Source organism: Idiotropiscis lumnitzeri, chromosome 14, assembly GCF_059441095.1.
Source record: "Idiotropiscis lumnitzeri isolate Australia: NSW breed Sydney's pygmy pipehorse chromosome 14, RoL_Ilum_1.0, whole genome shotgun sequence".
NCBI classification, from domain to species: Eukaryota; Metazoa; Chordata; class Actinopteri; order Syngnathiformes; family Syngnathidae; genus Idiotropiscis; species Idiotropiscis lumnitzeri.
In genome coordinates this window covers 8,802,996-8,819,498 of record NC_142404.1, presented here as the reverse complement: position 1 = coordinate 8,819,498, position 16,503 = coordinate 8,802,996, and the positions used below count along the sequence as shown (strand labels likewise).

General features: G+C 42.6%; 1 protein-coding gene across 2 annotated transcripts in view; it reads left to right on the top strand.

Annotated features, from left to right (window-relative positions):
- The window catches only part of LOC148323325 (guanine nucleotide exchange factor DBS-like), a 30,312-nt gene extending 14,522 nt beyond the window's left edge, over positions 1 to 15,790 (top strand). For both annotated transcript variants that reach the window (XM_088315706.1, XM_088315707.1), the window contains exons 4-33: positions 791 to 881; positions 2,202 to 2,321; positions 2,422 to 2,538; positions 3,512 to 3,661; positions 3,738 to 3,862; positions 4,173 to 4,287; positions 4,363 to 4,482; positions 5,009 to 5,200; positions 5,285 to 5,476; positions 5,555 to 5,714; positions 5,805 to 5,863; positions 5,937 to 6,022; positions 6,563 to 6,629; positions 6,714 to 6,829; positions 7,468 to 7,537; positions 7,616 to 7,708; positions 7,781 to 7,873; positions 7,965 to 8,090; positions 8,818 to 9,039; positions 9,124 to 9,216; positions 9,293 to 9,371; positions 9,997 to 10,069; positions 10,137 to 10,249; positions 10,434 to 10,523; positions 11,412 to 11,471; positions 11,919 to 11,984; positions 13,029 to 13,138; positions 14,326 to 14,438; positions 14,525 to 14,628; positions 14,927 to 15,790. In XM_088315706.1, the coding sequence (XP_088171832.1) occupies positions 791 to 881; positions 2,202 to 2,321; positions 2,422 to 2,538; positions 3,512 to 3,661; positions 3,738 to 3,862; positions 4,173 to 4,287; positions 4,363 to 4,482; positions 5,009 to 5,200; positions 5,285 to 5,476; positions 5,555 to 5,714; positions 5,805 to 5,863; positions 5,937 to 6,022; positions 6,563 to 6,629; positions 6,714 to 6,829; positions 7,468 to 7,537; positions 7,616 to 7,708; positions 7,781 to 7,873; positions 7,965 to 8,090; positions 8,818 to 9,039; positions 9,124 to 9,216; positions 9,293 to 9,371; positions 9,997 to 10,069; positions 10,137 to 10,249; positions 10,434 to 10,523; positions 11,412 to 11,471; positions 11,919 to 11,984; positions 13,029 to 13,138; positions 14,326 to 14,438; positions 14,525 to 14,628; positions 14,927 to 15,006 (3,295 nt within the window). In that variant the 3' untranslated portion in view covers positions 15,007 to 15,790. The remainder of the gene's footprint in view (positions 1 to 790; positions 882 to 2,201; positions 2,322 to 2,421; positions 2,539 to 3,511; positions 3,662 to 3,737; positions 3,863 to 4,172; positions 4,288 to 4,362; positions 4,483 to 5,008; positions 5,201 to 5,284; positions 5,477 to 5,554; positions 5,715 to 5,804; positions 5,864 to 5,936; positions 6,023 to 6,562; positions 6,630 to 6,713; positions 6,830 to 7,467; positions 7,538 to 7,615; positions 7,709 to 7,780; positions 7,874 to 7,964; positions 8,091 to 8,817; positions 9,040 to 9,123; positions 9,217 to 9,292; positions 9,372 to 9,996; positions 10,070 to 10,136; positions 10,250 to 10,433; positions 10,524 to 11,411; positions 11,472 to 11,918; positions 11,985 to 13,028; positions 13,139 to 14,325; positions 14,439 to 14,524; positions 14,629 to 14,926) is intronic.
- Positions 15,791 to 16,503: the final 713 nt, after the last annotated feature.

Below are 16,503 nucleotides of genomic sequence, written 5' to 3'. Positions count from 1 at the left end.
TGCATCATACCAAGAGGCAAGAGATGTTTCATTGTTTTTTTTCTTACCTTATATACATACTGTAGAGTGGCAAAATATTTCCAACAACTCTGATGTAGTATACACCACAATTATTTTCACAAATTGAGTGTCAATCAGAAGTGAGAATTATTATTCATTTTTAGATAAGTACCCAAGGTTGAAGCCAGTGTGTGTATATACTGTCGCTTGAAAGAGAATTCTATGACTAGATAAACATAAAACCTTGTTTACAAGGGCCTCTTGGACCACCCTTCCCCCTCATGTCTATGTAGAGCCCCTCTCTGGCTACGGGAGCTACTCTTTACTTTGTAGCACCCTTTGTGATAGGCTCATGTTCTGGCAGCCTCCATCACTTACTGGATGGCTGTTGGATGGGGGCGGGGCTTAGGCTGAGCACATGATGCTACAGTACCTTTGCAACCAATCCAGCTCTACTGCATCTTTTTAGCTTTGAAGCTGCTCATTTATTCGACTGCTTAGTGCAATGAGCAGATGTACATAGATTTCTGTTTGTGTTACTCTCAATGCATGCTGGTAGGATGTGAGTGACTTTATGAAGTGCCCAGCAGAGAGGCCACCCATGGTGGAGGGTGGGCGCAGGGGTTTAGGCGCCCCTGCCTGAGAAGATAAGAGCCACACAATAACACAACGTGGCTTCATCACTTGTCTCATAAAGGAAAACTGTGCGCTTGCTGCTTTTTTTATCGGAACTATTTTTGCAGTTGAGTTTCTACTCTTAATGGATTTTTCCTCACTGTGTGTGCACCAGCTTGCCATCAACGGACGTGGGCTTCATCCTCGTCATCGATCGTCGGCAGGACCGATGGGCGGCCGTCAAAGGGACCTTGCTTCGGATTGCGGTGAGTTCACTCAGCTGGTGGCTTCTTTGTTTTGTGAATGTCTGCACCTGCCTCTGTGAGACAGACGTTCTGCTTACCAATTCAGCAGGAGTCCATTTGTGTCCCTCAGGGTGCCATTTACTCATGTAAACCGGAGGGTTAAATATTGGACACTTTTTTTTACCTTTTCTAGTACAAAAAAAGGAAGATGTGTTTTCAAGCCGTGAAATTATAAAAGAAACAAAAGTAGCACCTGTGGTGCCTCAAATTGGAATTTGAATTGTCACACTTAAACAACTCAAACAAACCTCTGCATGTGCTATTTCATGAGCCTTAAACTCAGTGAACAGCTAAAGGATTAACTCCACTAGGGTGAAATGTGATGATAGCCATAGAACTGGTAATGGAACCAGTTATGACACATCCCATCTACTCAGTACAATATGACTAAAGTAACAATAACACTGAAGGCATGTACACGAAAAAAACCAGCGCGTTTTGGCTTTATGTGAAGTGATAGCATTGTCATAGTGGGCTGGCACAGATCATCAGAATTACTGATTACATCCAAACCTGCGATAGATCATTTCTATTGTTTCCTCTGGGGTGGAAAATGGATCATGTCTTAACCAATCAGAAGTTGACAAAAAATGTATTCCGTCTAAACCAATCAGCCCTTGACCAGCGCTTTGGAATGGATTGTGTTCAAACCAACAATGTATGATTTAGCTAAAGGTAGTCAAATTGTTTCCTTCCGTTTTCACTTCCTCTGACTTATTGCCACTGGATGATGAATTGAATTATGTCTTTGAAGAGCAATGATATCAGAAAGTGACATCATCCTAATAATAAGAGCTTTATCTGAGCTTCAGTCTTGGCCCGCTGGCTATCGCAGCTACAGCGATTGCACCTCTCACTGGTTCAAAATGTTCAGATAGCAGTGTTTTTATTTCAGGTTGAATCAATCCATTTTGGAACTAAGGAGGGAAGGGAGGGTTTAATAAAAGATGAAACCGGAAGTGATCATTTACCACCAAAGCTGCTCTGAAGACACTGATCGAGGATGTTTGCTTTTTTTTAAATTAAATCAGCTTTATTTGTTCCACGCGGCTGGTGATGACGGGCTTCCCGTCTTGTTTACAATAATGGCCTGTCTCAAGTGATGTATGCTGGTGTTAATATATGAAAGTTGTTGTAATTCAGTCAGGTCTGCTCCCCACTAAGTGCCAAACTCGTTAGGTGGCCCTCTCATCACATCTGGAAATTAAGCATTATTGTTTTTGTCATGGGAGATTTTTGATGCAACTCATTTCATTGAATCTTGTCCTCTCCATCACCCAGGGCTCATTCCCTGCAAACCTCCAGCTGGTTCTGGTCCTGAGGCCCACCACTCTCCTTCAACGCACACTCTCCGACATCCTCTTCAAGTTCAACAAGGATGACTTTAAAATGAAAGTGCCGGTATGCGTCAAGTCTTTTGCCTTTTGTTACCTATTTCCTATTGGCGAATGTACTGCATGTGTAAGCTGTGTCAAGGTCACATTTTGTGCTTCTGATCCAGGTAATCATGCTCAGCTCGGTGAGTGAGCTTCACTCCTACATTGACCACACACAGCTGAGCCAGGACCTCGGGGGAACGCAGGCGTACTGTCACGAGAAGTGGATCACACACCGCACCGTATGCGCATGCATCAACACACTTTTTATGTCACAATAAACATTTGAAGCATGCAAATTTCCGATATTGCTTTTGCGTTTGTCGACTGTGAAATCTCTCCATCCCCTGCGATGTTACGTTTTGCTCCCTTGACTATTAAAGCAATTCTGGATATGGACTTTTGACTATTATAACACTAATATCGCATGAGCATATGCGCTATGAACTCCTCTGGAAGATAAAATTATAATTATGGTCCTATGGTAATGTTCAATTTAAATGGCTGCCAAATGTAAATGACGTTACAAGTTTCTTACTCTTATTCTCATAGAATCTTTTCGCTAATATGGTGTATATGTCCTACAGCCAATAACAAACTATCAAAGGTTTATCATAATGTATTTAATGTGTCGATTTTCATCATGTGGAAAATTACCTACATACGTCAAATATCTGACATTTATTTTACAATTTTACAAACTGGAGAATAAAATCCAACTGAGATTAAAAGCCTCTTTTCCAAGAGCATCCTGCTCTGGACAACCAGCAGTAGGCTGCATAGAACAGACATAGATATAAGCCAGAGTTGGAAAAAATACTCACATGCTGCACTTGAGTAGAAATGTAATTACTTGTTTAAAACACTGATAATACTCAAAAATACAAATTCGAATGATTACTCGACTAAAATTACTAAAGTACAACCTCTGAAATGTACTGTTTTGAAAATCTACTAAGTAAAAAGTACCTACAGTATATTGTGTTAAAATGTAATGCGTAAAAGTAAAAAGCAGTCTGTTAAATACATTGTAAAGTCCAAAGTACCGGAAAAAAAACTGCTCAAGTACAGTAACAAAACATTTCTACTTCATTGCTTCCCATCAGTGGTATAGACAGGACACTCAACAGCCAAGGCAGCAAATGATCATGAAAGGCCACGAATGTCTCTTGATGTGCTTTCTGGAACACATCTTCTTGTTTATTGTGATGGCAGGCTATCGAGGGCTTTGCATTGATGGTGAAGAAAATGGCCCAGGCTTTGCAGTCGTTTGGCACTGAGCTGGCTGAAACAGAACTCCCCAATGAGACCCAGGCCACCACCCTCCTCCTCAGTGCACACGGATGCCAAAAAGATCAAATGAAGGTTGGTCTTTATTTGTCATTTTGCTCGACTTGTTTATGCGTGTTGTATCGTGATTGTCTTGTGTGTGTTTGTCCAGGATGATCTGCTGGTAGCGCTGAGCCAAGGCAGCCGGCTGTTAGAGAGCATCAATGAACCTTTGATGCACAACCCCGACCACAACATGAACCAGGATGAACTGGAGAACCTGGCAACAGTGCAGAGGTGGGAAGATTGCTTTGTAATTGTACAATTTTTTTCATTCATCTCCTTTTTTGGACCACACACGACTTTGCAGGTGTTCCCAATTAGTGTCCTTTCGGTGTCTAATTTTGTCACAGTTTTGTAAGTAGATTAATGATGAAAGAGTTACCTTGTTGTTAGCTGTCTTGTCATTGTTGAAGCTCAGCTGATTCTGGTGATTTTTTTGGGGGGGGCTCATGAGCGCACTGAAGACCAATACGCTCTCTGAACACTCAGTCAGCATTCCCGGCCTAACTTTTCCTCCATCTCCTCCTTCTCTGCCCTCTACTAGACTGCTGTCTCAGCTCGACGAGACTGAAAGGGCTTTTGACGAGTTCTGGGGGAAGCACCGGGCCAAACTGGAGCAGTGTCTCCAGTTGCGCCACTTTGAAGATGACTACAAAGAGGTTTGTCAAATCAACTGGCAGTGCTGAGGTTTCTCTTTGCTCATTTGTGAATGTGAATATGTTTCGGTGCGACAGGTGAGGCTTTTGCTAGATCAGCTATCTGAGAAACTGGCCACCTTCTCTGAGGTGGGGATCAGCCGCATCCACGCTGACCAAATCCTCAGTGATCTCACCGCCTACGAGGAGAGAGTCTGCGTAAGTGATGATAACACTAAATTTAAATATTATTACTTCTTGTAAAATCAACTGAACTATTAACTGAGATGGAGCTCAGTTGGTAGAGCGGGATCATCCAGTGATCAAAGGGTTAACGGGTGAATGGATGAGCTTCTCTAAAGCACTATTGGCACCGTGATGGTTGGTAAAGCGCTATATTAATGCACTCCATTCACCATTTAAACTAGTCACTAGTATGTAGTACAACCTGTTTTCAAAGTGTGAGGCACATCTCCCCCTGGAGGTGCCTTCAATGGAGTCAAGGCAGATGGTAAAAAAATAAAGGAAAAAAAAAATGTAAATTGTTTTATTTGAATGGTGGGATGTTTATGTTCTCTCAATAATATGTGGTGATGGACTTCAGATTAGGCACAGCAGTTTGTAAAAAAAAAAATGAGGTGGTGAAACTGCATGGTTCTCCTTCCATTTTAAAGATATACTTGCCTGATCAATGGTTCCTGCACTCTTTTAAACGTTGACAAAAGCTTGTGTTTGTGTTCCACAGGAGGCATTGGACAGAGCTTTGGCTTTGGCCGGTGAAGGTGATGACCTCATCCAGAAAGCTCACTATGCTCAGGATTCCATTGTGCCGAAAAGCAACGAGCTACGAATGTTCTGCCAGGAATTGAGCAACAATTTAAAGGTGAAGAAGGAGCTTCTCCTCAAAGCCCGAGAGCTGCATCACTGCTTGGAGAGGGTGAGCTACACGCATGTACCTAAACACACGCACCCACACGCGCATGTTTTCATGTGTTCATTCTTGTCTCACTGTCATTTACAGGCTTCAAAGTGGTGCGATGATGGTATTTACCTGCTGGCTTCTCAGCCCGTGGACAAGTGTCAGTCACATGAGGGGGCTGAGTCGGCTCTGCAGGAGGTCGAGGGGTTTCTGGCAGGCGCAGGTCAGGACCGACTATCGGACCTGAATAGCATCTGGGCGGATTATGAGGCAGTGCTCGACCAGCAGCTCAGGGTACCTATTGCTGTTAGGAACTGATTTGGGCAATTACTGTTCGAACATGACATTGACGCGCCTATCGTTGCTGAACAGGACCAAGTGGAAAAGGTGTTCCAAAAGCAGGTGTCAATGCAGGAGATGTTCGACAAGAGAAGGGTCAGCCTGAACAAGCTCGCAGCCAAGCAGACAAGGCCAGTGCAGCCGGTCGCTCCCAGACCTGAAGCCTTCATCAAATCTCCTCTCAGCTCACCTGGTCAGTCTCAACGCAGTATTAAACACCTGATTGTGTGTTCTTTTTCTAAATCCCTACATATTTGTGTTGTGACTGTCCTCATTTGCTCAGCCCACAGAGGTAAACTGGATAGAAGCCACTCTGAGGGAAACAATGAAAGCTGTGACAACGTGAGTGCAGTAAAGATTTTATCCGTATGGACGCTTTTAATGTCACTCTAATCCTTGTATTCGTCCTCCCAAGGGAGATAGGCACCTCCAGAATGGAGAGGGTAAACGCAGACATGGCTCTCTGTCAGAGGAGGAGGAGAACCTGGCAGTGCTCAGGAGGTGAGGTATTAGACTACACTATGGAAGGATCTTTGGCCTTCTTGACTCTGTTTGCGGTGTGGGCCACGTAGGGATGGCGTTCTTCCTCCTTTCTTGAGATGGGGTTTGCCAAATGCCCGGGCTGGCCTCCCTGTTCATCCTTGAGGTGGTCTTGCTCATGTACAACGGGTGGTGGGGCGGTGCCAGCTGACATCCATTGGAGTGCCCTGGTCCGGGAGGTGGTGGATGCCTGCGCATTCCTATTGTGGGGCGCTTCAGCGGGGCTGTGTCCCTGCACGTATTAGTGTCCTGCTGATTGGGCCGCCTTCCCCTCTTGGCTGGGTGCGGTGGGGGTCCTCCACCCCCATTTTGTCAACACAGTAATTCCATGTTACCTCTCATGTTTATTGTTTATGTGAGATGGGTGGGCTGCTGTTCAATTACTATGATCTTGCAAACGCATTGATCTGTCCCCTCACTTACACTCTGCTGCTTCAGGTGTTTACAATTTACACAGCCACGCCCGCCACACTCCAGTTGTAACTCTCTCTTCGTTTGCAGGCACGTTATGAACGAGCTGCTGGAAACGGAGAGGGCTTATGTGGAAGAGCTGCTGTGTGTCTTGCAGGTTCTGTTTTAACTATCCCACGACGCTTGATAGAGGATGTTTTTGTGTCACAATCAGTATTAACCAAGTTTTTGTTGGTTTCAGGGTTACGCTTCCGAAATGGATAACACAGCCATGGCGCACCTCATACCTTCCCATTTGCAGAACAAAAAGGAGGTTTTGTTTGGCAACATGCCAGAAATCTACCACTTCCACAAAAGGTGAGGGATCTGTTCATGATGAGCCACCCTTTCATTTGAAGTTAGAATTAAACGGCCCTAAAAATAATTGATTCCAAACACATTTGTTGGTCCACAAACTTGGATTCTGCGGTTACTGTGGCAACACAAAATCACCTGACACAGTAGTCTGTAATTTTGCAAGCCCTCACATTGGGGCAAATATTGCGGCTGTGTTTCAGTTGATTGCACTGCTTGAAAAAAAATACCACAATGTTTGTATCAAACCTGCTTCTTTTAGAGCTGGCAAAGTGTTAAGAAAACGACTGCCATTATGAAACCTTAAAAAAAAAAGAGTGCAGAGACTTTTTTTGTTCAATTGTATTTCGCCTGCATTCTTTGATCTTGTGGTATAAGACCATTAAAATAAATAATGTTGAAAGTTGACCTTGACCAGCAGTTGTCACTTTAGTGCCATTTCTGGGTCTGTGCTTATCATTAAAAAATAAAAAAGCCATCTCAGCCTATGGGGTAATGGCGGAACAAAAAACACAAAAATTAGGGGCAACGTATAGTAAGTCTTGCAAGTTGATTGTTAAACCTCTGTTCATGAGCTAAACTTGTTTTGCGCACATATATGCCAGCACCTTCATCATTTGTCATCCATCTTTGTTTTCCAGGACGTTTCTCAGGGAGTTAGAGCTGTATGCAGACTGTCCAGAGCTCGTTGGGAGATGTTTCCTGGAAAGGGTGAGCAAATGTGAGAAGGTGGAAAACCTGAGTCTTTATTTAACATTTCCTCCACACAACTTATTTCCCCTCGCTTAGATGACTGACCTGCAGATCTATGAGAAGTACTGTCACAACAAGCCTCGCTCCGAAAGCCTCTGGAGACAGTGCTCCGACTCAGTCTTCTTCCAGGTAATGTCAACACATGCCCGTGTTTAGTCTTTGCTTGAGTGTTTGATGTCTTTATTTTACAATCATCACTAGGAGTGTCAGAAAAAGCTGGAGCACAAACTTGGCTTGGATTCCTATTTGCTGAAGCCTGTGCAGAGAATTACTAAATACCAACTGCTGCTGAAGGTAGCATGTCGACTATTAGCCTCAAACTAGAATTGAAAAAGGGAAGTGATTTGTATTATTGTATCTTTCTTATTTTTTTTGCTTTCTGTAGGAAATGCTTAAGTATAGTAAAGGCTGTGAGGGCACAGATGACCTGCAAGAGGCTCTGACATCCATCTTGGGCATACTTAAGGCTGTCAATGACTCCATGCACCTCATCGCCATTACAGGATATGAGGTGAGACAATACACAGGACAAAGAATCATCGATTAGGACAAAGATGAAAAAAAATGTTGGTAAGTCATCCAAACCATTGTTTGGCACCCTGCTGTTGTTGCATCTACATCCAGACATGCTGCATTAGGTTAACATTAACTACTTGACAGAATTGTCACTTTCATGTCACACCTAGAATATAATTGAAAGAACGCAAAAGAAATCCTCTACTTGGAAGAACACAAAATGGATCTGTGTGATTAACTCTACTTTGTTGGTTTCCTACTTTAACTTCAACTGCATGCGTACTAGGCCTTTATTTACTTTGAAGAATGAAGCTGTTCAAACAGTCGCTATTTGTCAAAATGTATTTTATAAAAATCCATCCCTCACTTGTTCGTTTTTTGGGGTTTTTTTTAGAAATAGAAAAACTATTTGTACAATAATGATTCATATTATTGAATTTGCACTTAAGTATATTATATTACTAGTATCATGACTATTGCATTCGTCCCAATGAGTCAGAATGAATTAATATTTAAAGAACCAGCACTGTGTTATTTTGGTAATGTTGATGACACATAATTCTATCGGATGGCGGAGTGAAGGCAATTACAGCCACATAATGGAGGAAATGATGAGACATTTATGTGAGGTGTTGCACCAACCATGCCAAGCTGAATTGAACTGAATGGCTTGATGGAAACGTAGCTATAGAAGACTCAACATGACTAATTTGCTTCACCAGGGCAACCTGAGTGAGTTGGGCAAGCTGCTGATGCAGGGCTCGTTCAGCGTGTGGACGGAACACAAGAAAGGCCATGCCAAGGTCAAGGACCTGGCCCGCTTCAAGCCCATGCAGAGACACATCTTCCTGCACGAGAAGGCCCTGCTCTTCTGTAAGCGGAGGGAGGAGAGCGGGGAGGGTTATGAGAAGGCTCCGTCCTACAGCTTCAAGCAGTCACTCAGCGTGAGTGGCCCTCCATTTTGGATTTAGTCCTTCTTTTGGCTTAATGCATTATTTAAAATTTCACTGGATTGCCTGCCTTGACAGATGAATGCTGTGGGTATTACCGAAAATGCCAAGGGAGACCAAAAGAAGTTTGAAATCTGGTGTAACTCCAGAGAAGAGGTCTACATCGTGCAGGTATGAATCAGTTGTTGACATACTAATAGCTTCCAATGGTAATAACTCTCGTTGGATGTTACTCTTGAAATTTCAGGCACCAACCGCCGAAGTGAAAACAACCTGGGTGAAGGAGATCAGGAAGGTTTTGACAACTCAGCTGGAAGCATGCAGAGGTAAAGAGAATGAGCTCTAATTTCAACCTAAATGATGCCGGTTGTTGGGTATTTTTATCCCACGGTGTGTTATCTGCAATGATTATTGACGTGAAATGTCAATGTGGGTTGCCCTCGGGATATGACGGCATTCTGTAACAAAACGTGCAACGTAGGCTCTTACTCACCTATGATAATGCAAAATTAAACTCATGATCACACTAAACATTGAACGAAAAGCATTTGCAGGCCATTAATACAAAACCAAAAGAAATTAAAACTCAGTAAGTTCAGTGGTTCAGCGAGCCTACTGCATGTCAACATATACATGCACCGCAACAACATATTATAAGGCACCCATTTTACATGATAAAAATGGCCCTGTGTAATAGAACACAAATTTATATACTCACAGGAAGCAATGACTTATTCTGATGTATGAAAAACAACAGGTGGCTTCACAGGTTTATTGTACCCCCTTCCATCTTAATGTAAGAGCACTTTTGTTCTTCCCGTCATAGATGGATGCAATTGACTGAAATTTTATAATTTTCCGCAGCACCCCTGATGATCTCCTAGGGCACACGAGTGGGTGAGAAGCACCGCTCACTGTCTCAGTAACTGTTTATTTTTCTGTCTTGTTCAGAAGCAAGTCAGCAGAGGGCGCCAGATCAGGTTATCCATTGTCCCCCGGGGGCAGGAGGACCAGACAGTCTCACGTATGTGTGCGTTTGCGCTTGATGAAAAGTGATCTTCTCCAGGCCAACATTCTTGACTTCTCAGCAGCAGCAGTCCATTCAAGATGGGCCAGAGGAGTTTGAAGAAAGGAGACGAGAGGAAAGCCGAGCACTGCAGCTTTGATTCCAATTCTTCTCCTTCGCCAAAGTCAACAGGAAAAGGTGACCTTCTGGGACTATTTAAGCCATATTAATGCACGATAATTACACCTTTATTCCCACCTCTTGTCTGATTCATGTCTTTCCTCACGTTTCCTTCCTTTGAGTGTCTTTTAACTTACCTCGCGTCTTCCCTTTATCTTTGTATTCCCTTCCTGTTCCACTTGCATTTCCTCCGGGTCGGAAGAGAGAGCCACAAGCCCTACCTCAGACAGAACCGCTGCAGCTAAAAAGCGCTTTACTTTACAGGGCTTCAGTAACCTCAAAGCTCAGAAAGGTAACTGCAGGTCATTTTGTCCCATCATGCCAGATCATCATGTCCATTGTAGAGAGGTTCGACATTCACTTAGTAGAGCACACTCATTTTGAATGGAAATTCCCTTAATGCCTTATGACCCAGTGGTGTTTTTAGATGAAACATTGTGTGACATCTTAATGGGAATTATAATAACAAAAGGGAAAAATAATTTTAAAAAAATTATTGATTGGCGCCACCCCACAAAAATGAATAAAACAATTACAATATGCCAAGAAATGCTGAAACTCCTGGCTTGGCAAAATTAACTGCAGTAGTTTATTCAATTCTAATAGAATTGTACTGGACCACACAGATAATATGTACTTTATTCTATGTGATTCATTAAACAACATCTGAAATTAGATGTAGGCAAGACACTGTAAAGCAACTGAATTGCTTGTTTCTATTACCAGAGTCACTTGTTGCTAGGCATACTTGTGGAGGACAATCATTTGCACCTCAAGCGCAATTACTCATTGATGAATCCAAAAACAAAAACGTTTTGGAATAAAATAAAAAAATAAAATACATCTTCTCCATTGCCCCTATTTTAGGGACACAGGAAAAAAAAAAGCAGTACCTTTGACCAATGAGGCAGTTATATCTATACACAATTTAGCAATTTACTTTCACTTAGCAAGTATTACTTAGTAATCTTTTTACAGCACAGGGCCGTCTGCTTTTTATGTTGATGCACTTCCTTATGTCCATTATGCTAAATTGCCATTGGTTTTATGAGAGGATCTATATTTCTCCAGATATTTTAACTATGAATCAAATAAAATTTTTTGAGGCAAAATAATTCAAGAAGGTACTTCATCATAGTGGTTCATTGCGCGGTCCAACACTGCATGCTTGCCTCCACAGAGCCACCGAGCACAGATGATAAAAGTTTCACCTTGCCCATCACCATTCTGCTGTGTCCAGGTATTACACAGCAGCAGTAGCAACGCCATTCAGTGCAGCCTTGGTGCTTTCCCCACAGCAAATGTGATGCTTGGATGGCAAAATCACAATTTCTATCGCCCCTGAAAGCCAATCATCGGCTTTCCGCTATCCTATATGTATTTCCATGTGAGCTCTTCTCACCCAGTGTGTTGCTGAATATTGTTTTAGGTGTAAGATGTTTAACGCAGATGTCCCTGTAAAATATGTCCCTACTGTGCTTAGTGAAACTTGTGATGTTTCCGCATATTCCCTACTTATGCTTCACCCTGTAACCAAATAGAAGGCAAACAGGGAAAATGAGGAAGTCAATTATTTGCTTCACTTGTGGTTGCTTTAGTGTTTCCCTCCCAAGCATGTACACTTTGAATGATATGGTCAGTCTTGCTTGCTCTAACCCACAAACTGCTTTCGGGCAAATATTTTTAGGCTCCCCGACCAGCCCAGATCGCAAGACCAAGCGTCAGAGCGACCCGACGCCGTTCGGCTTTAAAGGTAACTTCCAAGATCCATGCATCCATCCATGCATCCATCCATCGGTTGTGTTTCCTCCGATGCGGAACCTCACTCCCTTCATCCCTCCACTTTAGCTGGACCAGGTTGTCAAACACCTGTAGTCTTTTACAAATTGATTGAGCGATACTGGCATACGCTGGAATATCTGCTCCTTGTATATGTCAATTCAGTTCAGATCAGTTTTCTCTAATTTGACCACTGTCCTTTTTGGATGAAGCGCTTTAGCAAATTGTAAAATGTGAAATGTGGATATATTACGGAAAATTCACTGACATCTATGCAGGCAGCATGGGTTCAGTTCCCATTCAGTGATGGTATGAATGCTGACGAACTGTCATCATCAATTTGGTGGCATTTGTATTTGGCAATGTGTCCGATGCATGTACTACATACCTGGATCTGCACACTTAATTGGCAAATGTAATTCTGCAGCCTGCTGATGAGGTTATACCTCTACAAGTGAAGATTAAATTCATGCTTTTTAAATACCTTAATAGGGACGTGCACTTTGCTGTTCACACTCACTGTTTTTTGGTAATGAAAGCTGTTCTTGGTGTTGCGGTGCGGGTGAAAGTGTACTCTCATTCTCTAATTTTTCACACAGGCATGCATGTACGAGGGGTTATTAACACACGTGGAAACTTTTAATTCGGCAAGAAATTGCATAATGCATCTGCTCTAATGATCTTTTACAAGGCAACAATTTAGGAATAACTGGAACATTTTTCCTTTAAGTTTTTGGAAGCAACAGTGATCCTTCATATGGACCTGCTGTCATATGAATGTCAGGCCAATAGTTAACGATGGCACTTTGGCACTTTTAAAGAAACACTACACGCATGCGCAGAGCCTGCTTTTCAATACCTTTCATCTTTATGGGTGTAGAATTTGATAGAAGGTAATGCAGCTGTGTGCGTGACACACTACAAATGTGCCGAAACGCATCATCTAATTCTACGTCAAACTCATGTCAAATACCTTTCTGTAACCACACCTCCTGTGTTCTGCTTCCTCATCTCTCAGGCTGGAACAAGGCCTCTCTCTCGATGGACGCGTCGGAGGAACTCGAAGGCTACTCCAGCGGTGAGGATCCTCTCAACTCTGACCCGGAGGACGATAGCGCCAAAAAGCTGGTGAGTCTTGCACAGTTTTATGTTCATATCATTTATGTCAACCATGACCTGTGTCTTGGATCAATGCACATCTCATTTTTCTTACTGTTTATGGTTATTACTTTTGAAATAAAATTTCAGATACATTTACTTCCAGAACATTTTCTATTACATGTGGAATGATCCCTTCAACAAACACCTTCAAAATCCATCCATCCATTATCTGTTCCGCTTCTCCTTACGAGGGTCGCAGGTGTGCTGGAGCCTATCACTATCACACCCAGTCTTCTCTGTTGCTCTAACAAACAGAAAAGGTGTCCCAAGAAAGGTCTTCATCCGGGTCCTCAATCCTGTTCCTCGAGGGCCGATGTCTTGTCTGTTTTCCATCTCTCCCACTGTAATATACCTGATTCAAATGATCCAATAATCAGCATGCCCTGTAGAAGCTAGACCACGAGCATAATCATTTGAATCAGATGTGTTGCAGCTAAGAGAGATGGCAGCACACCAGCCCTTGAGGGAACAGGATTGGAGACCCCCGGTCTACCTAGTGAATATTAGACTTGTTGTATGCTATAAAATTCATGTGAATGCTTATTCTTGTTTTCGCATAGTATCAACAATCCAAACAAATTTAAGTGATAAATCAGCACAGTGGACGACACGGTGGGCAACTCGTTAGCACTTCGGTCTCACAGTGCTGAGGTGCGGGGTTAAATTCCGGGCTCTGGCCGTCCTGTGTGGAGTTGGCAGTTCTCTCTGTACATACGTGGGTTTTCTCCAGGTACTCTGGTTTCTTCCCACCTCGCCCTAAGTGTGATTTTGAGCGTGAGTGGTTGTTCGTCTCCGTGTGCCCTGCGATTGGCTGCCAACCAGTCCAGGGTGTAACCCGCCTACTGCCCAAGGGCGGCTGGGATAGGCTCCAGCACCCCCACGACCCTTGTGAGGAGAAGCAGCTCAGATAATGAATAGATGGAATCAGCACAGTTTGTGAAGCACAAATTTTGGATCGGACTATTGCTTAGGCTAATGTTACAGCTGAGGGTAAAATTTGTGGGATTTCCATTTCTGGATTCACACCTCTCATTATACATTCCATTCATCAAGTATGTGCAGTTTTCACATGATTACTCATATGTTAGCAACTTTCTCAATAGAGAAACAATTCAACAGAAATGTTTGACCCCTTAATACTTCTTTGTGAACAGTGCTCTGGTAAATACACGGCAACGGGCGACTATGAGAAGGGTTCCACTCAAGAGGTAGCCGTGAAAAGCGGAGATGTTGTGGAGCTGGTGAAGGAGGGGGAGAATGGACAGTGGTAAGTTACTCTTGTTATCCATCACTGACCATCCAATTATAAATCACAAATAATGCACAGTGTGTATCCATGTGTGCTTGTTGCAGGTTAGTGCGTAACCTGAACACCTCCACAGAGGGCTGGATGGCCACTGCGAATTTGGTTACCCTCGTTGCAAAGTCCAAGTCGTGCCAGTCACTCTCAAGCTCAGGTACTCGACACAGATGTTGAGACGGAGTGTGCATTTACTAAACTGCAGTTGGTCGCAAAAGGAGTTATTTGTCTCGGTGGTAGACACACGCACAAGACAGCCACTATTTGAGAAAATACAGTATTAGCCCTGGAAATGGAGGTGCACTCTATAAAATGATTTAAATTTATATATGGTAACTGCTGTCGTCTTGTCAAAATTAAAACTGAAAGGCTTTCTTGGCTATCACAGCTACATTGCAGTCAAAGCTGTAAGCTTAAAATCACTCACTCTTCTTTGTGTGTGTCTGTTGAAACAGAAGGCAGTGGATCAGGACACCTCAGCACATCATCCAGTTGCAGTGAAACCTGCACGCCTTTCACAGACGTCAAATCCTGAGCTGGCCAACGCCTCCCTTGTGTGTGCCCACGCCACTCCCTCCCTCCTGGACGTCTTGTGGCTGTCGGTACTGTCTGTTCATGTTGATACCTACCATGACAACCAGCATATTTTCAACCATCACACAAAAGCATCCTCCGCCCTAAATGGAAGGGGCACGGTTTATTTTAATGACGTACAGTATTACAGTATGTCACGATGATGTTATAGATGTTAACGGGCCAGCAGGACTGATCTCTGTTAATGCATCTATCAGTGGATGTGGACCACCCCATCACATCGCGCATAAACCAATTCAACTGCGAGAGCACATTTAAAAGCCTGACAATTACAAACAGCTAATTTTGCTGCTGTATTACCTGTTTATTTGTAAGAAATGCAACAAAAACACAGATGTTACTTTAGTCAGTTTTCCTTGTAATATCTTATTTTTCTACTAATTGTTTGTCCTTCTCTGTCATTAGAATATTTTTCCATCGTCTGTTGGTGTGTTACATGTACACAACCATTTACACAAAAGAACATGTTTATAATCAGAGGTCACTTGTATTGCGTTAACTTATTCCCTTCATGCTCTGAATGTAGATATTGTTTATTAATGCCTGTCATGAGATGTTTATTATTGGAGCTGCTATATTGTACATTATTTATGGTGATGTCACTGCCCTGTGACTTTTTAAAAATATATGTATAAAAAGAAAACTTGATGATTATAATCTCATGTTTTGTTGCTTTTGTGTGAGGATAAATATTTCAAAATAAAATTATAATACATTGGACAGTATATTTGTGTAAAGATAAATTGGTTGCCGCACTACTGTGCATTTCTGGCTCAGAGTTGCGCGATTCGAATCTTGACTGAGGCCTAACATGATCGCCACTCCTTTCTATGGGTACTCGGTTTCTTTCCACGCTCCAAAAACATTTGTGTTATGTTGAGTTCATTGGTTTCAACTCCTTTATCATATAAAGCAGTATTTGCCAACATTTCTTGAGCCAATTCTCATATTCTATGTCCGAAAACTCTCATTTCGAACAAATTTTCTCAAAATTTGAGCCTCTGTTTGAAAATGGCTAATATTCAGTTATCTGAATGACATCAAGTGCATAACACAAGTAACTGTATCTTCTGCTATGTTAGTATCGATGCCAAATTAGTATAAATAATACTAACGGGACGACTCGCGAGATCGTCATCATTTTACTTTGTATAGTCCCCCCCGGCTTATAAAATACTCAAATAATTTACAAAGATCGACGTGGTGTTTTATTCTTGGAAAATCCAAAGCACACGAGACTTTAGAACAAAAATGTCCTCGATTTTACACCTTGTACGGTCATGTCCAGTTGTCCATGAATACGATACACCAAATTGCTGTAGCAGGACAGCTAACAAACGTGCCTTTGCGGCGGCCATGTTGACAGGGGCGACATTCCCATCACTGGCAAAGCATCGGTAGAACTACGTCGTAACATGCTTATTTCTTTTTTTATTTT